Source organism: Andrena cerasifolii, chromosome 6 (genome assembly GCF_050908995.1).
Source record: "Andrena cerasifolii isolate SP2316 chromosome 6, iyAndCera1_principal, whole genome shotgun sequence".
NCBI lineage: Eukaryota > Metazoa > Arthropoda > Insecta > Hymenoptera > Andrenidae > Andrena > Andrena cerasifolii.
Window position 1 is genome coordinate 1,838,502 of NC_135123.1, and position 16,652 is coordinate 1,855,153.

Below are 16,652 nucleotides of genomic sequence, written 5' to 3' on the forward strand. Positions count from 1 at the left end.
CTTACCTATCTATGAAACAATGTTCTGTGGCGCGGACCACAGCGCCACTGAGCGCTATGGCTGGTATTCATGGTCGCTACGTATTCTTAAGAAAATGCTTAAGCATTCGGCATCCTTTACTAGCTACTAGGATAGTAGAGGATGCCGCATAGTTTGGTGTTGTGATGCATTATATTTGAAATATTTACAGAGATTTCAAGAAAATATAAATGTGAAACAAGGTAAAGCCATCTTTGAACCAAATTGAAGGATTTAAAAATTGATAAAGGTATATATGAATTAATAGAGACCTGAAACAGACAAAATTATTGGTACGAAGCCAAAGAGGTTAAGTGCCCGTGGAAAAGAGGTTAGCATAATTAGCTATCGAAAGAAATAATTATGCAGTTAATTATAAAATCGTGTTAGAGGACAGTATTATAATTGTGGAAAATTTCCTCACCACCCTTATATATCAAATTGATGTTTTAAGAAAAATCGAATTAAAAAAAAATTATTAAAAATCTAATTCTTATAGAAAGTTTTTAATTTACGATTTTTAGAAGTGATGCCTGCACGCATTTCCAACTGGCTATTATTTACGGTTTTCACATAATCGTTTAATAAAATATTTGAAAAAATTGATAATAATTTAAACAAAATACTGTGGTAAGCTTGACCACAAATGCGTGTATCTGAAAATGCTAAATAATGTATATATGATTGAATACTAATATGTTAACTTACATAAAATATGTTTATGATTTTCAGATTGCAAAAGTTGAGATTCCAAATTACCATCATTTATTATGACTTCCATTATTGTATACTTACATATGAATAAATGAGGTTATCACTTCTTCAGTGGGAACAGAAAGGCCCCCTCTTTGTAAGTGATCAAGATATACATTGTCTACAGTTTTACCTTTATCCTCCACAATTAATAATCTATATATATTGCAATTTAACTTTTTAGCAGCAGAATGGGACCCATAACCACATATGTAAATTTTAATGAAATCATCTACAACTGGCAGAACATTTTGTTGGTGTGCAATTTATACGAGGAATAGCAACCATTTATTTTTTCGGGAATTCCTCTTCCTTGAGGAATAAACATATAGAATTGTAATTATTATCTTTTAAAGTAGTATCATAATTTCCCTTGCAATTTGAAACACACCAACGCCGTGGCATTAGTAATGAATATGTGAAATTTGTAAAAAAAATACATGTAAAACAAAATGTCCAAAAATGCTACAGACTGTATTAAATAAATGTGTTACACGCAGAAATAAGGATCTGTAGGGTTAATATAAATAAATAAAACACCTGCATTATTGCTCTGATTCTGGTAATTACAGGATTTCAGTTCTACATTAATATAAATATTTGAAAGATAGACGGGAAACCGAAAGGCCGGTAGAGAGAGACTGTGTAGCCGCGAGGCCAGTGGGTAGTGAGAGGCTGGGAGGCTGATACGGTAGGTTGGGTTAGATATATCGAAACCGGACTCTCGTGGTGTTGTCATTTTGCCTTCAGCACGGCTAGTACATACTAGAGTCGGCTGTGGTATTACTCGAATGATTCCAATTTAGCGCGCGGGTACGTATTGAGACAAATACGCATGCGCGACTAACTATGCAGTCTATGCACTCAATGCGCGAAACGGAACACACCTGATGTTTTCAATCAGCGATTGTAGCTACGGCGGTAAATTGTTCGCATACGAAATTCGTATTACGAATCCTACGATGCTACAGGTCGTATCCCCCTGGGGAAGAATTCTCTGCGTAAGATCCAAGGGGTAAGGTAACGTCACATAGAAGCTATATAATATATATAGCTATATAATACATATATGTATATAGCTACTACGATTCTGCACACATCGTGTCGGCGAGTCCCTCGCAAATACATATACTGTTATTTCAATTCTTGGCCCTACTGCTTAAAACGTTGCAGGATCATTGCCGTAACGTTGCAGGATCATTGCCGTAACGTTGCAGGATCATTGCCGTAACGTTGCAGGATCATTGCCGTAACGTTGCAGGATCATTGCCGTAACGTTGCAGGATCATTGCCGTAACGTTGCAGGATCATTGCCGTAACGTTGCAGGATCATTGCCGTAACGTTGCAGGATCATTGCCGCAACGTTGCAGCGACCTAATACGTACATACATAAGAGCGAGGATCGCAACAATACATACACGTATGATATAAGTATTTACAAACATATCGCGACATCATAGACGTCTCAAAAGATGAAACCAAAAAATTATTTATCTATAACTTGTAAATTGATTTGTTCATTATTATTAAATGCTAACAATACAAAACTTCGTTTCTATTGCTGTTGTTATAAAAATATCCATCTTGCTGTTCCTTTAGAATAAATTTACACTAACTTTGGAATAGAATCCCTAAAACATAATTAGAATTTCTCTAATGTTATAAAACTTTATTATCATAAGTATAAATATTAACACAAAATAAAATAAGATTGATTTATGAGTTTATTAAAAGAATTTTATTCTAGTATGATTATTGATTTCTTGTAAAAGATTTGTGATTAATATAATAATCAGAATGTAAGAAAATCTTTAAGAAGTATTGTTAATATATGTAGAAATGAAGGTTTTGTTTATTTTCTGCATAGTTTTCAAAAATATATTACAGGATAGTATTTCGGTATAAGTTCATAATTACGTCGCTAGATGGGAGTCCGTTGAAACGTACGTACATCTTTACGCAGACGTTTCCCCATCTGTTGATAAAGCCAACCCTTCGAACCGAGCATTTCGATTGGAGAATCACACTCGCCCTTTCTTAACTATTTCTGTATCGAAAATTTTCCAAGTTGACGTTGAATGGCGACTTAGCGTAGTAATCTATTCGATCTTATTAACGCAATGCTTAACAAGAAAAATGACAATGGATGTGTGATCTAAGTGATCTGATGAATAAATAAGTGTGTATGGTGCATAATTATGTGATTGTGAAAGATCGTAGCACAAAAAAAAAATGTTCCACTACGAATATGAGAAACGGCTATTGAAGTCAAACAGCGAAAGCTATATAGATAATCTGGCAGGTCCCGGACTCCATTCATCGGTATATTTCTCACCGACTAAAATGGTGAATAACAGCTTCGATCGATTTATACCAACAAGATCGGGCAATAATTGGCAAACAACATTCTCAATGATATCGGAGAACAATCGGAACGGGATAGTCACAAAAAAGACTCGCGAAAATGGAGAAGGTAGTCGCGATGGTATCGCTTATTCGTGCCTTCTGAAAAACGAACTACTCGGAGCGAGCATAGAAGATGTGAAGGGTCAGTGCGAAGAGCGAAGAGTATTATCACCATTAGTTACCAAAAATCTCTTTAAATACACTACGCCCACAAAAGACCACACGCTGCTCGATCAGAGTTCGCCTTATTCCCTATCGCCATTGAGCGCCAAAAGCCAGAAACTCCTAAGGTCACCAAGGAAAGCGACCAGAAAAATTTCCAGAATACCTTTTAAGGTACTGGACGCTCCCGAATTGCAAGATGACTTCTACCTAAATCTTGTTGACTGGTCTTCTCAGAATGTCCTTAGCGTTGGACTAGGTAGCTGCGTCTACTTGTGGTCTGCCTGTACCAGCCAAGTGACCAGACTATGCGACTTGTCCAGTGATGGCAATAGCGTGACATCGGTCGCTTGGAACGAAAGGGGGAACTTAGTCGCCGTTGGCACCCACTTAGGCTACATCCAAGTCTGGGATGTAGCTGTGAGTAAGCAAGTAAGCAAGCTACAAGGACACAGCGCCAGAGTTGGAGCACTAGCCTGGAACGGCGAGGTTTTGTCCTCTGGTAGTAGAGACAGGTTGATATTACAAAGAGATGTTAGAACTCCTTGTGTTGTCAGTGAAAGGCGTCTGGGGGCTCATAGGCAAGAGGTTTGTGGACTTAAATGGTCTCCGGATAATCAATACTTGGCGTCTGGCGGAAATGACAATAGACTGTACGTGTGGAACTTACATTCCCTGTCGCCGATACAGACTTACACAGAGCATCTAGCAGCTGTTAAAGCCATCGCGTGGTCTCCACATCATCATGGCTTGCTGGCCTCCGGCGGCGGTACAGCAGATAGATGCATCAGATTCTGGAACACGCTAACTGGCCAACCAATGCAGTGTATCGACACTGGCTCCCAAGTCTGTAATTTGGCCTGGAGTAAGCATAGTTCGGAACTAGTCAGTACGCACGGCTATTCCCAGAATCAGATTCTGGTCTGGAAGTATCCCAGTCTGACGCAAGTCGCGAAACTAACGGGACATTCTTATAGAGTTTTGTATCTAGCTATGTCACCGGACGGCGAAGCTATTGTAACAGGGGCTGGTGACGAAACTTTGCGTTTTTGGAATGTGTTCAGTAAAGCGCGTAGTCAAAAGGAAAACAAGTCTGTACTAAATCTCTTTACTAGTATTCGATAAATTTATACGGATGGACGATAGTTTTTATGTATATAATATATATATTATATATGAAATCAGCGGACGAATATAGTATTCGTGAAAATTATAATGTGTACAACATACGTAGCTATACTACTTCATAAATCCATACATTTACTGTGCCCGGATGGAAAGAAGTCGATTGAAATTGCACAGGGGCAAGAGGGGTTCTTCGCTCGCATTGGCTCCTCCCTCCCGCGCGCGCCGGCCAATAGGGATGTACTATTCGGACCCTAGAGTTTCTCGATCGACTTCTTTCCATCCGAGCACAGTACGAATAAGAATGTATTGCTGCAGTCTGTAGACTAAGTTTATATGTGTACAGTCTACAATCCATAAACTCTTACGTGCAATAAGTTACTACTTATAGAAATGAAATATGCCCTTGTAAGGAAACCTAAGGCAATATTATTTTTGCATATTTTTTTTATACAAGTATTTTTATATACAATGCATTAAAGTTTCCTAAATGATTCTTATGAAATGTAATAGAATTTCTGATTAATACAATGCTTATTTCTTACGTAAAATGTATGTTTTTTTATATTTTGTTTTATTATATCATGCTAATTATACAAAAGTTACTGATCACTTCTAAATTTATTAAATAGTTAATAATGTACTTCTGCTGCGTACTGTTTACAGTAATATGTAACGAAATGGAGAAGCTAAAATTGGCATTTCGAGTATTAATGTCAACTTCTATTTACAAAACGTACGATTCCTTTAGAGGGTGTATTATTATAGTTTTGTAAGACTATAAATTGTTTAGTCCTTAGATACTTATAGGCTGATTAAATTTTGAAATGATTATATTATCATGTATGACTTATATGAAAAGAAGTTCTCTTTTAAGTGTCAGAATACTTTTCCCTTTAAATGACTTGTATTAATTTATATCTTGCAGTAAGTGTACAAAACAAATTGAAATATGATTTAAAATAAATTCACTTATTTATACAGAAACAAAAATAATATATTGATTTATTTACTTATGCGTTCTAAAAGAAATTTAAAAAGTAATTAATAAGAGTACTGTGAGCGTTCTAGTGAACTAGAGTTTAAAATCTATATTGTATGATTCTCGAAGAGATACATAATCTATTTTCCAAGACTATAAGAGATACTTTTCAAGTATGTGTAGAAAAGAATAAATATATACTGAAATTAGATAATGTGATGTTTTATAAGAGACTTATATCTAACATAATGTATTTGTACCATATTTTGTATAATAATACTTCAAAGACTAATTATTATACGTACAATACCAGCAATTCTAAATACCATTAATATTTTTTAAATATCGCTACGATAGTTACGCTATTACAAATACAAAAGTTAGTTAAAGACTATGAGCTGTTTGGAGTAAGTATGCTTAGTTTATAGAACGTTAAATGTACGCAACAAAATGTATCGTAAATACATTACTTTTCTGTACTGTATATTTGAAGTATAATTTATCACAATATCTATAATATTTTGCTTATATTAATTATCTTGAGATGATTATAATTATATATAAATGGATCATTTTCATAATACATAATATATTAAGCTACATCTCTGAAATTTTCACGATTATATAACAAAAGTTCTCGAATTAAATATTTCAGGATATATGATATCAGCAAAACTTTATTGTTATATTGATACACACTGATAACTTCGAATTGTGAGATGTATAAACTATAAATCTAATTTAGTAACATACAAGTGCTCTGGTATAAACAAGTTTTGAAATTGTGTGTAAAATTACATAATTGATTTAAATACATGAAAATTGTGTTGATATATCATTTAATTCGCATGTCACATCAGACATGTCACAGTCTTTATATTAATTAAGGAATCTTATTTTCTATCGTTATATGCAATATAAAATAGTCATTTTAGTACTTTTCCATTAAAGTTATCTTCTGCAGGAAATTAATTTTCTGTCAACAATATTTTACTCAATCTTTATTTGTATTCATATAATAAATATATTTGATTAAACGTTTCTTTACAAGCGATAATTATACCTAAGTGAAACCTTCCGAGAACCTTTTTTATCAACTCAATGTTTACTTCATAATATTACATACGTAGGCAATTATTTCTATACGTTAGTTGCTAGTAATATAAAGTTGATTTTACTATACCTTACATTCTATATTTAATCAGCTATTCAGTGACAAGTATATGATTTCAATGAAATTCTGCAACAGTCAACAATTTAGGTACATAACTCTTGAGCTGAGATTTCCGTACATACAGTGGCTCACAGCCATAATCGTACATTTTTTAAAATCGCATAACTTTTTTAAAATTAATCCAAACGACTTGAATTGTTTTTAGAAGCTAGAAGGATTAGTTTGCTAAGCGACGTGAGTCATCGTTTTGAAAAAATGCACTTGGTCGGAATAGCAAAAAAAATAGAAAAGGTCGTTTTTCAACTTTTTTGTGAGCCTGTAATGAAAATTCAAAAAAACCGTTTGTAAATAATTCTGGTAAATAACGCCAAGTCGCTGATACAGTTTGTTTAAATCCTTTCTCATATTGGGATAACTAGTAACGAGGCGGCAGACAATCTTGCCAAAAGTTTGACCGTTTACAGATTCGTGTTTTCAAAATGATTTATAAAGCCGAAAATAACCGCTTACTTACTCAACAAAGTCTAATTAAAGGCAAAAAATATTTTTTTAATTCTATTACAACCGATCTCTCGCATCATGGTTCGCCAAATGTAATTTTTCGCGCGAACTTATAGTCACTTTTAATAGATGTAGAGCCGCATCTGTAGCTAGAATAGGTATACAGTGAATGTACACAAGGAATAGAAGATCTGAACCACTTATTATGACAGTGCCCTCTCCAGTGGCGGATTTATGAAAAAAGGCCCAGGTGGCAAACGTTGAGGGGCCCATTTTTCGGGAAAATGATGAGATAGTTTACTAAAACGGGGTGAATGTACAGAAAAGTATAGAAAAAAAGTGCTTGGATAAAATCATAATATATTTTTTAAGACAGGGCCCTAGGGGGGCCTTTTGCGTTGGGCCCATTCTTGGGAAACTAAAACGGTAGTTTACTGAAAACGTGCTCAGTGTAATAATACAGAAAAAGACTATAGTTCGGATAAAATCATAATTCTTTTTAAGGATGGGGCCCTGGTGGGACCTTCAGAGCAGGGGCCCAGGTGGCAACTGCTCATCAGCCGCCCTGTTAAATCCGCCACTGGTCCTTTCTACGACAGTATAATAGTCTATATAACAGACTTAATTTTGATTGATAAATTGAGTAAACTTAAAAGCCAACTACCCCTTCAGAGAGAGACCTTAATTACTAACCCAAACACGGAAGCCTGTAGACACATATTTAGTTATCTCAAACAATGTAATAGAACTGTATAAGTAACACATCAACTACAACTATGTATAAATCATAATGTATAAACTCTAATATAGGAAACCATTATTGTAATAGAGTTATTCTTAGCCCCGTTTCACACATACACGGCACAGCACCGTTCTCACGGTAAAAAATGCGACGATCATATAAAAGTCTTCCGCCGTCTATGCGGCGTCGACAAGTGTGAAAGATCTCATATGATCTTCGTTCCTTTTACCGTGTAAACGGTCCCGTGCCGTGAATGTGTGAAACAGGGCTTAATGTAAAGCAGATGTAAGGCTTGAAATGCTTAAAATAAAAAAAAAATAAAAGAAAACAAGTGATGATTCTTCATCGTCCGTTGGCTTCAGGTGCAGGTACCTGTATAATAGTGTGTTCGGACTGGTGCGCACTGAGTGCGAATTTTAGCCTGTTTTAGCCAATCTGAAGCGAAAAAGTTCACACTCGGCGCGCACCAGTGCAACCGTCCGAATACGCTATGAGTAGTTAGAAAGTTTGCTTTTTTACTCGCTCCCGTCTTCTGTCTCCCTCATTTGTATAAGTTAGAACCATTTCTGTAACAGAAACTCGCCACTGATTCGATCACTGCGCGTCACTGGTTTTGAGTCACCTGCAGTTAAGGGATCATTACATTCTTGTAATCATCGAGTAAATATAGTAACAAAATATCATTATCATAATTGATTATATTATGAACTATCGTTTTGTTACATTCATAGTATTTCATTAACTATAAGAACTTTCAACAAGGTCACTCTATTTGTAAATAGTAAATAGTGACTTTTATAAATGTAATATAGTAATTAGTAGAAGTAATTTTGAAGGAAGGTTTATTATAAAAAAAAATGCAAAAAGGAGTACCTACGCTCAATAACAATAAGAGATACAGCAGAGATGGGCACAATTTTTATTTAAATCAAATTTCGAAAAACGAAAAAAAGTTCAAAAAAATTATTCGTCACGTGTCGAATAAAGCTAACTCAGGTTAACGAACGAATGACAATTTTTTTTGTAACTTTTATTCGTTATTCGAAATTTTATTTAAATAAAAATTTTACCCATCTCCGAGATACAGGCAGTGAATTTGAATCCCTTCCCTTGCGCACCCTACCTAGGAGGGGCTCCAATGTCATTGGCTACCGTATAGGTAAATTATTTGAAGCATAAATGCAAGGCGAAGAAGTCTTGTTTCTGCGGTTTCGAGGTATAGAGCTATGGAATTTTTGTTCCATATTTATGAGAAAAAATTTTCATTAAAATGGTAAATCCACTCGTGTAATTTCTCCTTATAATTAGTTGACAAATTGAAGACAAATAGAAGAGTTAAAAGCGATATGAATTTTATGTGAAATAAAATATTACTTTTATTATTGTAGCTATGTATTTTAACGAGACTGTAGAAATAAAAATTACTTGTTCTACACATAAAATATTTATATTCCAATATTACAGTTTTTTTTTAAATATACAGGTATGCAGCTAATTTCATAGAAATATTCCTTAAAGTTGTACGATCTTAAACTATTAAAATATAAAGAAAGTAATACTTAAAACGTAAAAGGACTAAATAATTTGAGTAAAAAAAATGAGTTCTTTTAATAATTGACCTTTAATGAAAATAATCTAAAAATATTATTCTTTTATAAGTATATTACATACTTAACCGAATTTATTCATCCTGGGATTTCTTTTTCTTCTTTTTCCTTTTTTCACTTACAAGTTCTTCGTTACTTTCTGTAGTTGGAGGTGTAGTTTCTTCACTTACCTGAACCTCTTCTGTACCCTTTACCTCCTGCTTAGCCTTCTTCTTCTTCTTCTTTTTTCTTTGTTCTGTAACAAAAAATATAGAACATTTTTATGATTTATTTTAAACAAAGCCTCAGAACTTAAAAAGAAAACTTGAAAACTAACCCTCTATCGCTTCGGAACTTTCTGCAACCGTTTCTTCCTTTACAACAGATTTAGTTGTGTCCTCTTCCACCATTTCTGCTTTAACTTTCTTCTTCTTCTTCTTCTTCGATACAGCTGCAGTTTCTGGGTCTTGTTTTACTGGATCTTCGTCTTGTAGATTTAGTTCTTCTGTATCTTGAGTACTTTGTTGCTTTTTCTTTTTCTTAGGTATTTCTTCATCTTGCTTCGCAGCAATTTCTTCAATCAAGGGTTTCTTATCTTCGATTTCAGAATGTCGTCTTTTTCCACTTGCGAGAGTTGTATCAACAGCTGTAGGGTACTGAATGTGTTCGCTTTTAACATGGTATTTCTCAAACTTTGCTTTTGCTTTACCCGTTCCGCTAATTCTACGAAGATTTCCTTCTTCTAAAATTCTCAAACGTGCTTCTAATTTCACTTTATGTTCAGCGCCAAGATTAAAATTTCCATCTTCTCCTAGCGCATCTACTCTAGTTGCTAATGCAGCTTTAGCTGCTAACATTCTGGACATCTTTCCTTTATTTTTTGTTGAGGATTGTCCAACGAGCTGCGCGTGATAAATTAAACCGTATTTCGGAGTATCTTTTTTGGTCTTCAATGCTCGGAATAAAGCCTTTTCTGCGCCAAGTATTTGCACAGTAGATGCTGGATGTTTAGCTAGATTGATTAAAGAGCCAGCATGTGAAATCAAACGGGCACCCACTAATTCCCCAACGAGTACAGTTAAATTTGGTGCCATTGCCATCATCCTTGCCTTAAGATAATCATATAACTGTGCTCTGTATTGAGAGATTTCAATAACTTGGTCACACAAATGTTGTATATTTAAGATATCGTCTTCAGAGATTTCAGTTCCCATAGATATTTGAGCAGCTTCTTTTACTTTCTCTTCCACATCTTCTGGCAATATATCCGACAAATCTGAGTTTATGGTATTTTCTCTGGTTCCAATGACTTTTACTGTTTTCACAAAAGCTATGTTATCTGTAATGATCTTCCCAAGTTCGGGGAAATGCCAACCATACCATTCACGGCAGCGCATAACATAATTATTTAATTCCTTGTCTAAATCGTCTAGCAGACAAACAGCTTGTATTATCATAGTATCGATTTTATCAGGTGAAAATTTAAGTTTGTATCTAGATAAACTGTGCGCTAAACCTAATGCCATTGCGGTCATTTCTTTCTTTGGAAGTCCGGCCAGCAAACCATCTATTTGACTTCGAATACATCTCATTAATTCTTGTATAGCAGTGTTACTGACACAAGACAGGCTGAGTTTATCCTTTATTGCATTACCCAACTTAGCATCGGCAACAGCTAGTTGTTCTTGTAGCTCAACGCAATATTTCTTCAGGATCTTCTTCAGTGATTTACAGAGTTTACCTTCTACCGCAGCTGTAGTAGCTGCAAGAGCTTCGGTAGTATCAGCGAATTTTTCAAAATGCTTTAATTTAATTCTGTAACAGAAACGCACGCTCAGCTCAAATATCTATATGTAACCATGTACATCATAATAGATAGTTAGGCTTTATACAATATTACAGTACGAAATTAAGGTAAAAGTATTAAACGAGCCACGTATTTATTTTTCATTTATTTTTATTCTCAAATATTCTTTGAGTAACTCAAGATTTCAAAAGTACCGTATTTTCTGTTAGAAAATTATAAATAAAAAATGTTAACTTACATTTTACTGGCTGCTTCGGGAGTTTCAAAATCACGGAAAAGGTTATCCACTTCCGTTAATTTGTTTTCATCAAGTAACTACAAGAAAATTAGATTTCGTTTCAAATGATGTAGTAAACAGCAGAACTCTTAAGATATAATTTCCCCGGAATGTATACATCGTTCGTACAAAGGTAAAAGTTTTAAGTATGAACACGTGCAACTTTTGTTAGGTTATGTATCAATTAAAATCGTGAGATATTACTGACCTTAAAAATGGCATATCCTGCCGGAGTTTCAAATAATATTAACATTTTGACACGTATTATATATAGGACGTGAAAATATCAAATTAAAGATTTGATAAACATTTGTTGTACTAGTTGATATCACCAACTAAAATCTTTAAGTATGAAATTCATATACGTAGTTCAGTAGTTCTTAACGCCATCACTGCGGCCGGCGGCGTGTTGGCAGTAGGCGAGTGCAGGGATCGGCGGGCTTAAGCTACGGTGATGGAGAGGGAAACACCTACAGGAGCGGTGGTAATATGTGCGTGAACTGACGCCAGCGCCAAGCCAGCCAAGTGGCGCCAACGGGAACCGACACCACGGCCAACCAGCGTCACCGGGAAATATGTTGTCGACGCTGGTTGGCCGCGGCTTCACTCGCTTGGCGCTGGCGTTGGTTCGCTCCAATCGTGGCGTCTCACGCATCATTGGGTGTGTTGCCCTATCGCTTGAACGTGATTGAAGACTCATCGTGGTCAAGACTCATAAATGCGTAGAGCGCGTTGTGTTTCTCGTGGGTTTTTCCGTGCTAGTTTTTGAACGTGTCCTTACAATGCGGGTAGCTGATGCCTGAATTCAGAAGGCGTACGAGAGTCTGGGATTGCATTTAATAGCCTTCAAAACTACAGTTAGGCCAGGCGAGGATAGTAAACAGCTTAACTTTTCCTTACACATCTGCGTGCCATGTTTCGTCGAGCGGGCAGCGGCTCGTTTCATAAAACTACTTAGTTTTCTGTCCGCGCTTTCAATTATTGCCGGTGCCCTGTACGGGTAAAAACTCTGGTCGGAAAAGGCCGAAAGTCATAAAGTCATAAACTTTGTTCGGGCGACGTCTTCTTGACCCTGAGGGTTGCGCTTACCTACCCTTTAGATATATATGTAAACTATGTACTCGGAAAGCGTGCCTCGATCACCAACCGAGAGTGGAGAGAAGCGTGAAGGAAGGGCCAAGGACAGAGAGATGGATAGAGGACAACCCACTGCCGAAGCTCGAAGGATATCATCGTTCTGATTGGATAACAAGGATCATGGGAGGACCAGGTGCATCTTGGCGTCGCCGACTCCGTCTAAACAGTCTAAATAAACTTCACAGTTTAACTCAGAAATTTCTATGTACTGTTGCGTGGCCGGCTGGTTCCTCCGGAATCTTCGTAGGGAATTCGGCGAGGAACGATGCCCGTGGAGTGCTAACCCTGATAACCATCTGTCTCCAATCTGACATCAGATTGGGAGCAGGGTCTGGCACGAGAGCGCAGAATCTGACGACGTCAGAACTGCAGCAATCTGTGTCCGCATTTGGCTGCGTTCTGATGTGCAGAGCCTGAGGTGCAGTGCCTGATGTCAGATGGACAGCAGATCGACAGCAGATTTCACCATCTGCTAGGCACAGCAACAGCGCCATCTGTAGGCAATTGCTTGGTAATTCTGGACCTCAGATGGCGCTGGTGCTGTGCCTAGCAGACGGCGAAATCTGCTGTCCATCTGACATCAGGCACTGCACCTCAGACTCTGCACATCAGAACGCAGCCAAATGCGGACACAGACTGCTGCAGTTCTGACGTCAGATTCTGCTGCCAGATCTGGCTATCAGGGAAGGCACTCTGCCCCTTGGACGCGGATATTTTAGACAAATATTATTAATAAGGAAAAATTATAAAATGATAAAACAATTTGAACGCAATTAGGAAAACTTTAATGAACACAATAAACGAAGTTAAACGCTACAAATTAGTATTTCATAAGATTTACTATAGCACGTCCGTACACTTTCGCTCTCGGGGTTCAAGTGGCTTTCAAAGGCAAACGCTTTTACATCTTTTGTTCTTTACAAGATGTCCTTAAAATCTAAGAGCCAATAAAATATTTATTAATTAAATTCTCATTGGTCGATCTATTTCCTTCACAGTTATCGATTTTTAGAATCAAGCGTTTTACAACATTGCGCTGAAATTACATACCTAGGAGAAGGAAGGAAGGTGAAGTTCATTTTTCAAACAACCGTTTCCAGGTGAGTATTGATTAATTTATAATCTTGAAGTCCTCTTATTAGAAGGATATCTAACTATTTTCGAATCCCTCGGCCTCGTGCGAACTTCACTTTGTCTCCCTTTCCTATCACATTCGTGTGATTCATTCCGAACTTCGCGCTCCTAAAGCTTATACTACATGCCACTAGACGGGAGTCGCAACAGTACTTAGAATTATTTTAAAAACACCCGCACTCTGACAAGTAGGGATGGAGTGCAAAATCACTAACAGTGATTTATCACAGTGATCGCAGAATCGCAATCACGGTGGTGATTGAAGTTAAATCACGACCGTGATTGTGATTTTTTTAACTTGAGTGAATTGTTTACTGTGATCGTAATTCTTGATCTTGATTGAATTATTTTTCATAAAATACTTCAATATAGCTTGTGTTACAGTCAAAGCGTGCTAATTCGGCGAATATATAGAATATACATTCATAAATAGTCAATGCATGCGCGCACTGATTTGATTGGCTAAAGTATTCACATATACATTATACTTTTTAACTAAAGTGAAGAAATATTCGTTAATTTAAATAGATTAGGAACGATTACATTGGTTCAAAAAATACAACTGAGATTCTATAAGATCAGTGAGGACTTGCGAATGTTTCGAAAGTAGAAATTGGGGTTATGTGGCGCGTGCAAAGAGCACTTATGCTCTCTACCAATCAGAAGCGATCACGAAAATCGCGAATCACTGTTCAGCCTGCACCAATCAGAAGCGATCACGAAAATCATGGATCACTGTGAAAAATCACCGTGATTGGGAACAAACGTGATCGGATCACTCGTGATTCACAAATCACGGTTCTAGCCAACACTACTCGTGATTCACAAATCACGGTTCTAGCCAACACTACTGACAAGCAGAGCGGTTCAGCGCTCCACGGGCACCAACCCGCGTTCTGATCTTAAATTCACCGCTAAAATACGTAACAGGTAAGTTCAGCGTAACCAACTGTTGGCCAACCGCTCACTTGCGCTTACTGATCTTTCACTGAACGCTGCTGCTCAATTGCTCACTTGCCAACACCATAAGAGTCTTACTTCATGGCAAACACGTTCAGTGAGAGGTCGCCATTTTTTTAAGCGGAGATAAACTCCGTCATACTGAGCGGAACGATGGCTGCTCACCGATCAATTCCCAACAGTTGCAAACGGTTGGGGCCAACCATAGACTTATATAGACAGAGCGGAAGAGAGGACTGGTGGCGAGGGGAACATAAGATCGGAGGGGCAAAGGCAGAAACCATACAGGCAATTCGGTGGTTAGCTTCGGATGCATTCGGTTCGTGTCGATTCAGCATTAATGGCTGTTAATGGCTGTGTTCGAAACATAACCACTGTTGCTGTCGTAGTGGTCGTGGTATATAATAATCATACATTAACTGAGTGTAACAATGACTTATTACGTAGTAAGCGGTTGTGCACATCGCAGGAAAAATAAAAACTACGAACAGTTGGAGAAAGAAAATATAAATAATGATATATATATATATATATACTATTTTACTATATAATTATTTATGCATATTAATTATGTTTATGTATGCATGAATTTATATCAGCAATTTTCATTATATTCTTTTTAAGCTTACAAAATCTTTAAAAATATAACTATTATTGCAAATATCTATAAATACGATTTTATTTAAAAAAAGCTTCATTCTATTTACTAATTTTGTTAAATATATATAACCTACTACATGATATACGGAATTTTTAATGTATGTATAAGTATACCTAACCTTTTCGACTAAGTATCCTTCATAGATATATAACGTCATTGTATTTCCGAATAGCACCGAGGAGGAACGGAGTTACCCGATTTGCCTGTATCACCATCCCCTTACCGCGAACCTTGCAACTCCCCCTCAGCCCCATGGCGTGTGCTGCGTCTATATATGCTATGGGGCCAACAGTTGGTTGAGCTGAACGCACCCATTACCACCGCTCCTGTAGGTGTTTCCCCCTCCATCAGCGTAGCTGAAGCCCGCCGATCCATGGGCAAGTGGCTTACAAGGATGTGTTTGTGCATATGCATGGGTATGAACGCCCGCGCATTTAGTTTGCGCGCGTTAATTCAATTTATGGAATGTGTACATTTGGTTGCAACAGTCATTATGTTTGAATGTTCTTATATTGTAAATGTTTATTGGTTACTATGAACATGTGATTATAAATTGTATGTATGTAGGTACCTACATATACTGCCGATCATTTATTGAAAATTTGCCAACCCTAACCTCACTCCTGCCTCTCGAGACACACTATGGAAACCATAGTCGACTCCTTTGAAATTTGAATTTCTAACTTCTATTTTAACAAAATTACTTTAAGTTTTTTGCTGATAATAGCGCCAATGCGAATATAATAATATAAACAAAATTCATATACTGCAAGTAAATAGCGCTACGGAATGCCTTTTCAGCACGCATTCATCTCCATATAGCACACTTCTTGCAGGAACGTTGCAACAACGTCGCTACAATATTGCAATGTTGCAGGCTGCATTGCAATATTGTTGAAATATTGTGGAAACATTGCCGTGCAATTTGGAGACAATAACTATTTGTTGCATATAAAAAACTCAGATATATGTATATAAGAACACAAATTTCACAAAAAGTGGACATCCAATATTTGTGCACTAAGCCATAGAGCTGTTCAAGTACCCGGAGCCTAACTCGGCTTGAACGACCGAGCCGAGCCGAGTACCCGAATGAACCGAGCGGCTTGAAAGAATCGGGCGGCTTGGATAAAATCAAGTAGCTTGAATTTTTCAAGCGGGCCGAAAGAACCGAGGTGGCCCTACTTAGTAAGCCATCGATGTGATCTGTCCGAGATTCATTTTCA

General features: G+C 36.8%; 2 protein-coding genes and 1 long non-coding RNA gene across 4 annotated transcripts in view; 2 read left to right on the plus strand and 1 right to left on the minus strand.

Annotated features, from left to right (window-relative positions):
• Nucleotides 1–96: 96 nt before the first annotated feature.
• LOC143369812 (uncharacterized) lies at nucleotides 97–1,277 on the plus strand. The gene is made up of 3 exons (XR_013085495.1): nucleotides 97–268; nucleotides 751–868; nucleotides 956–1,277. It is a non-coding gene; the product is annotated as an uncharacterized LOC143369812 (long non-coding RNA).
• A 1,478-nt stretch (nucleotides 1,278–2,755) lies between these two features.
• Fzr (fizzy and cell division cycle 20 related) lies at nucleotides 2,756–8,195 on the plus strand. The gene has a single exon (XM_076814095.1). It carries the CDS (start codon nucleotides 3,005–3,007, stop codon nucleotides 4,463–4,465), a length of 1,461 nt encoding a protein of 486 aa, XP_076670210.1. The 5' UTR covers nucleotides 2,756–3,004; the 3' UTR covers nucleotides 4,466–8,195.
• A 1,094-nt stretch (nucleotides 8,196–9,289) lies between these two features.
• Nop5 (nop5 ribonucleoprotein) overlaps nucleotides 9,290–16,652 on the minus strand; it is a 199,136-nt gene continuing 191,773 nt past the window's right edge. Inside the window, exons 1-4 of one of the 2 annotated variants that reach the window (XM_076814078.1) lie at nucleotides 11,743–11,882; nucleotides 11,496–11,572; nucleotides 9,788–11,265; nucleotides 9,290–9,706 (exon numbers count right to left, since the gene is read on the minus strand). In XM_076814078.1, coding sequence (XP_076670193.1) covers nucleotides 9,546–9,706; nucleotides 9,788–11,265; nucleotides 11,496–11,572; nucleotides 11,743–11,787 — 1,761 coding nt within the window. In that variant the 5' untranslated portion in view covers nucleotides 11,788–11,882 and the 3' untranslated portion in view covers nucleotides 9,290–9,545. Of the gene's footprint in view, nucleotides 9,707–9,783; nucleotides 11,266–11,495; nucleotides 11,573–11,742; nucleotides 11,883–16,652 lie in introns of those variants that run through there. The other variant, XM_076814079.1, reaches the window with a different exon arrangement.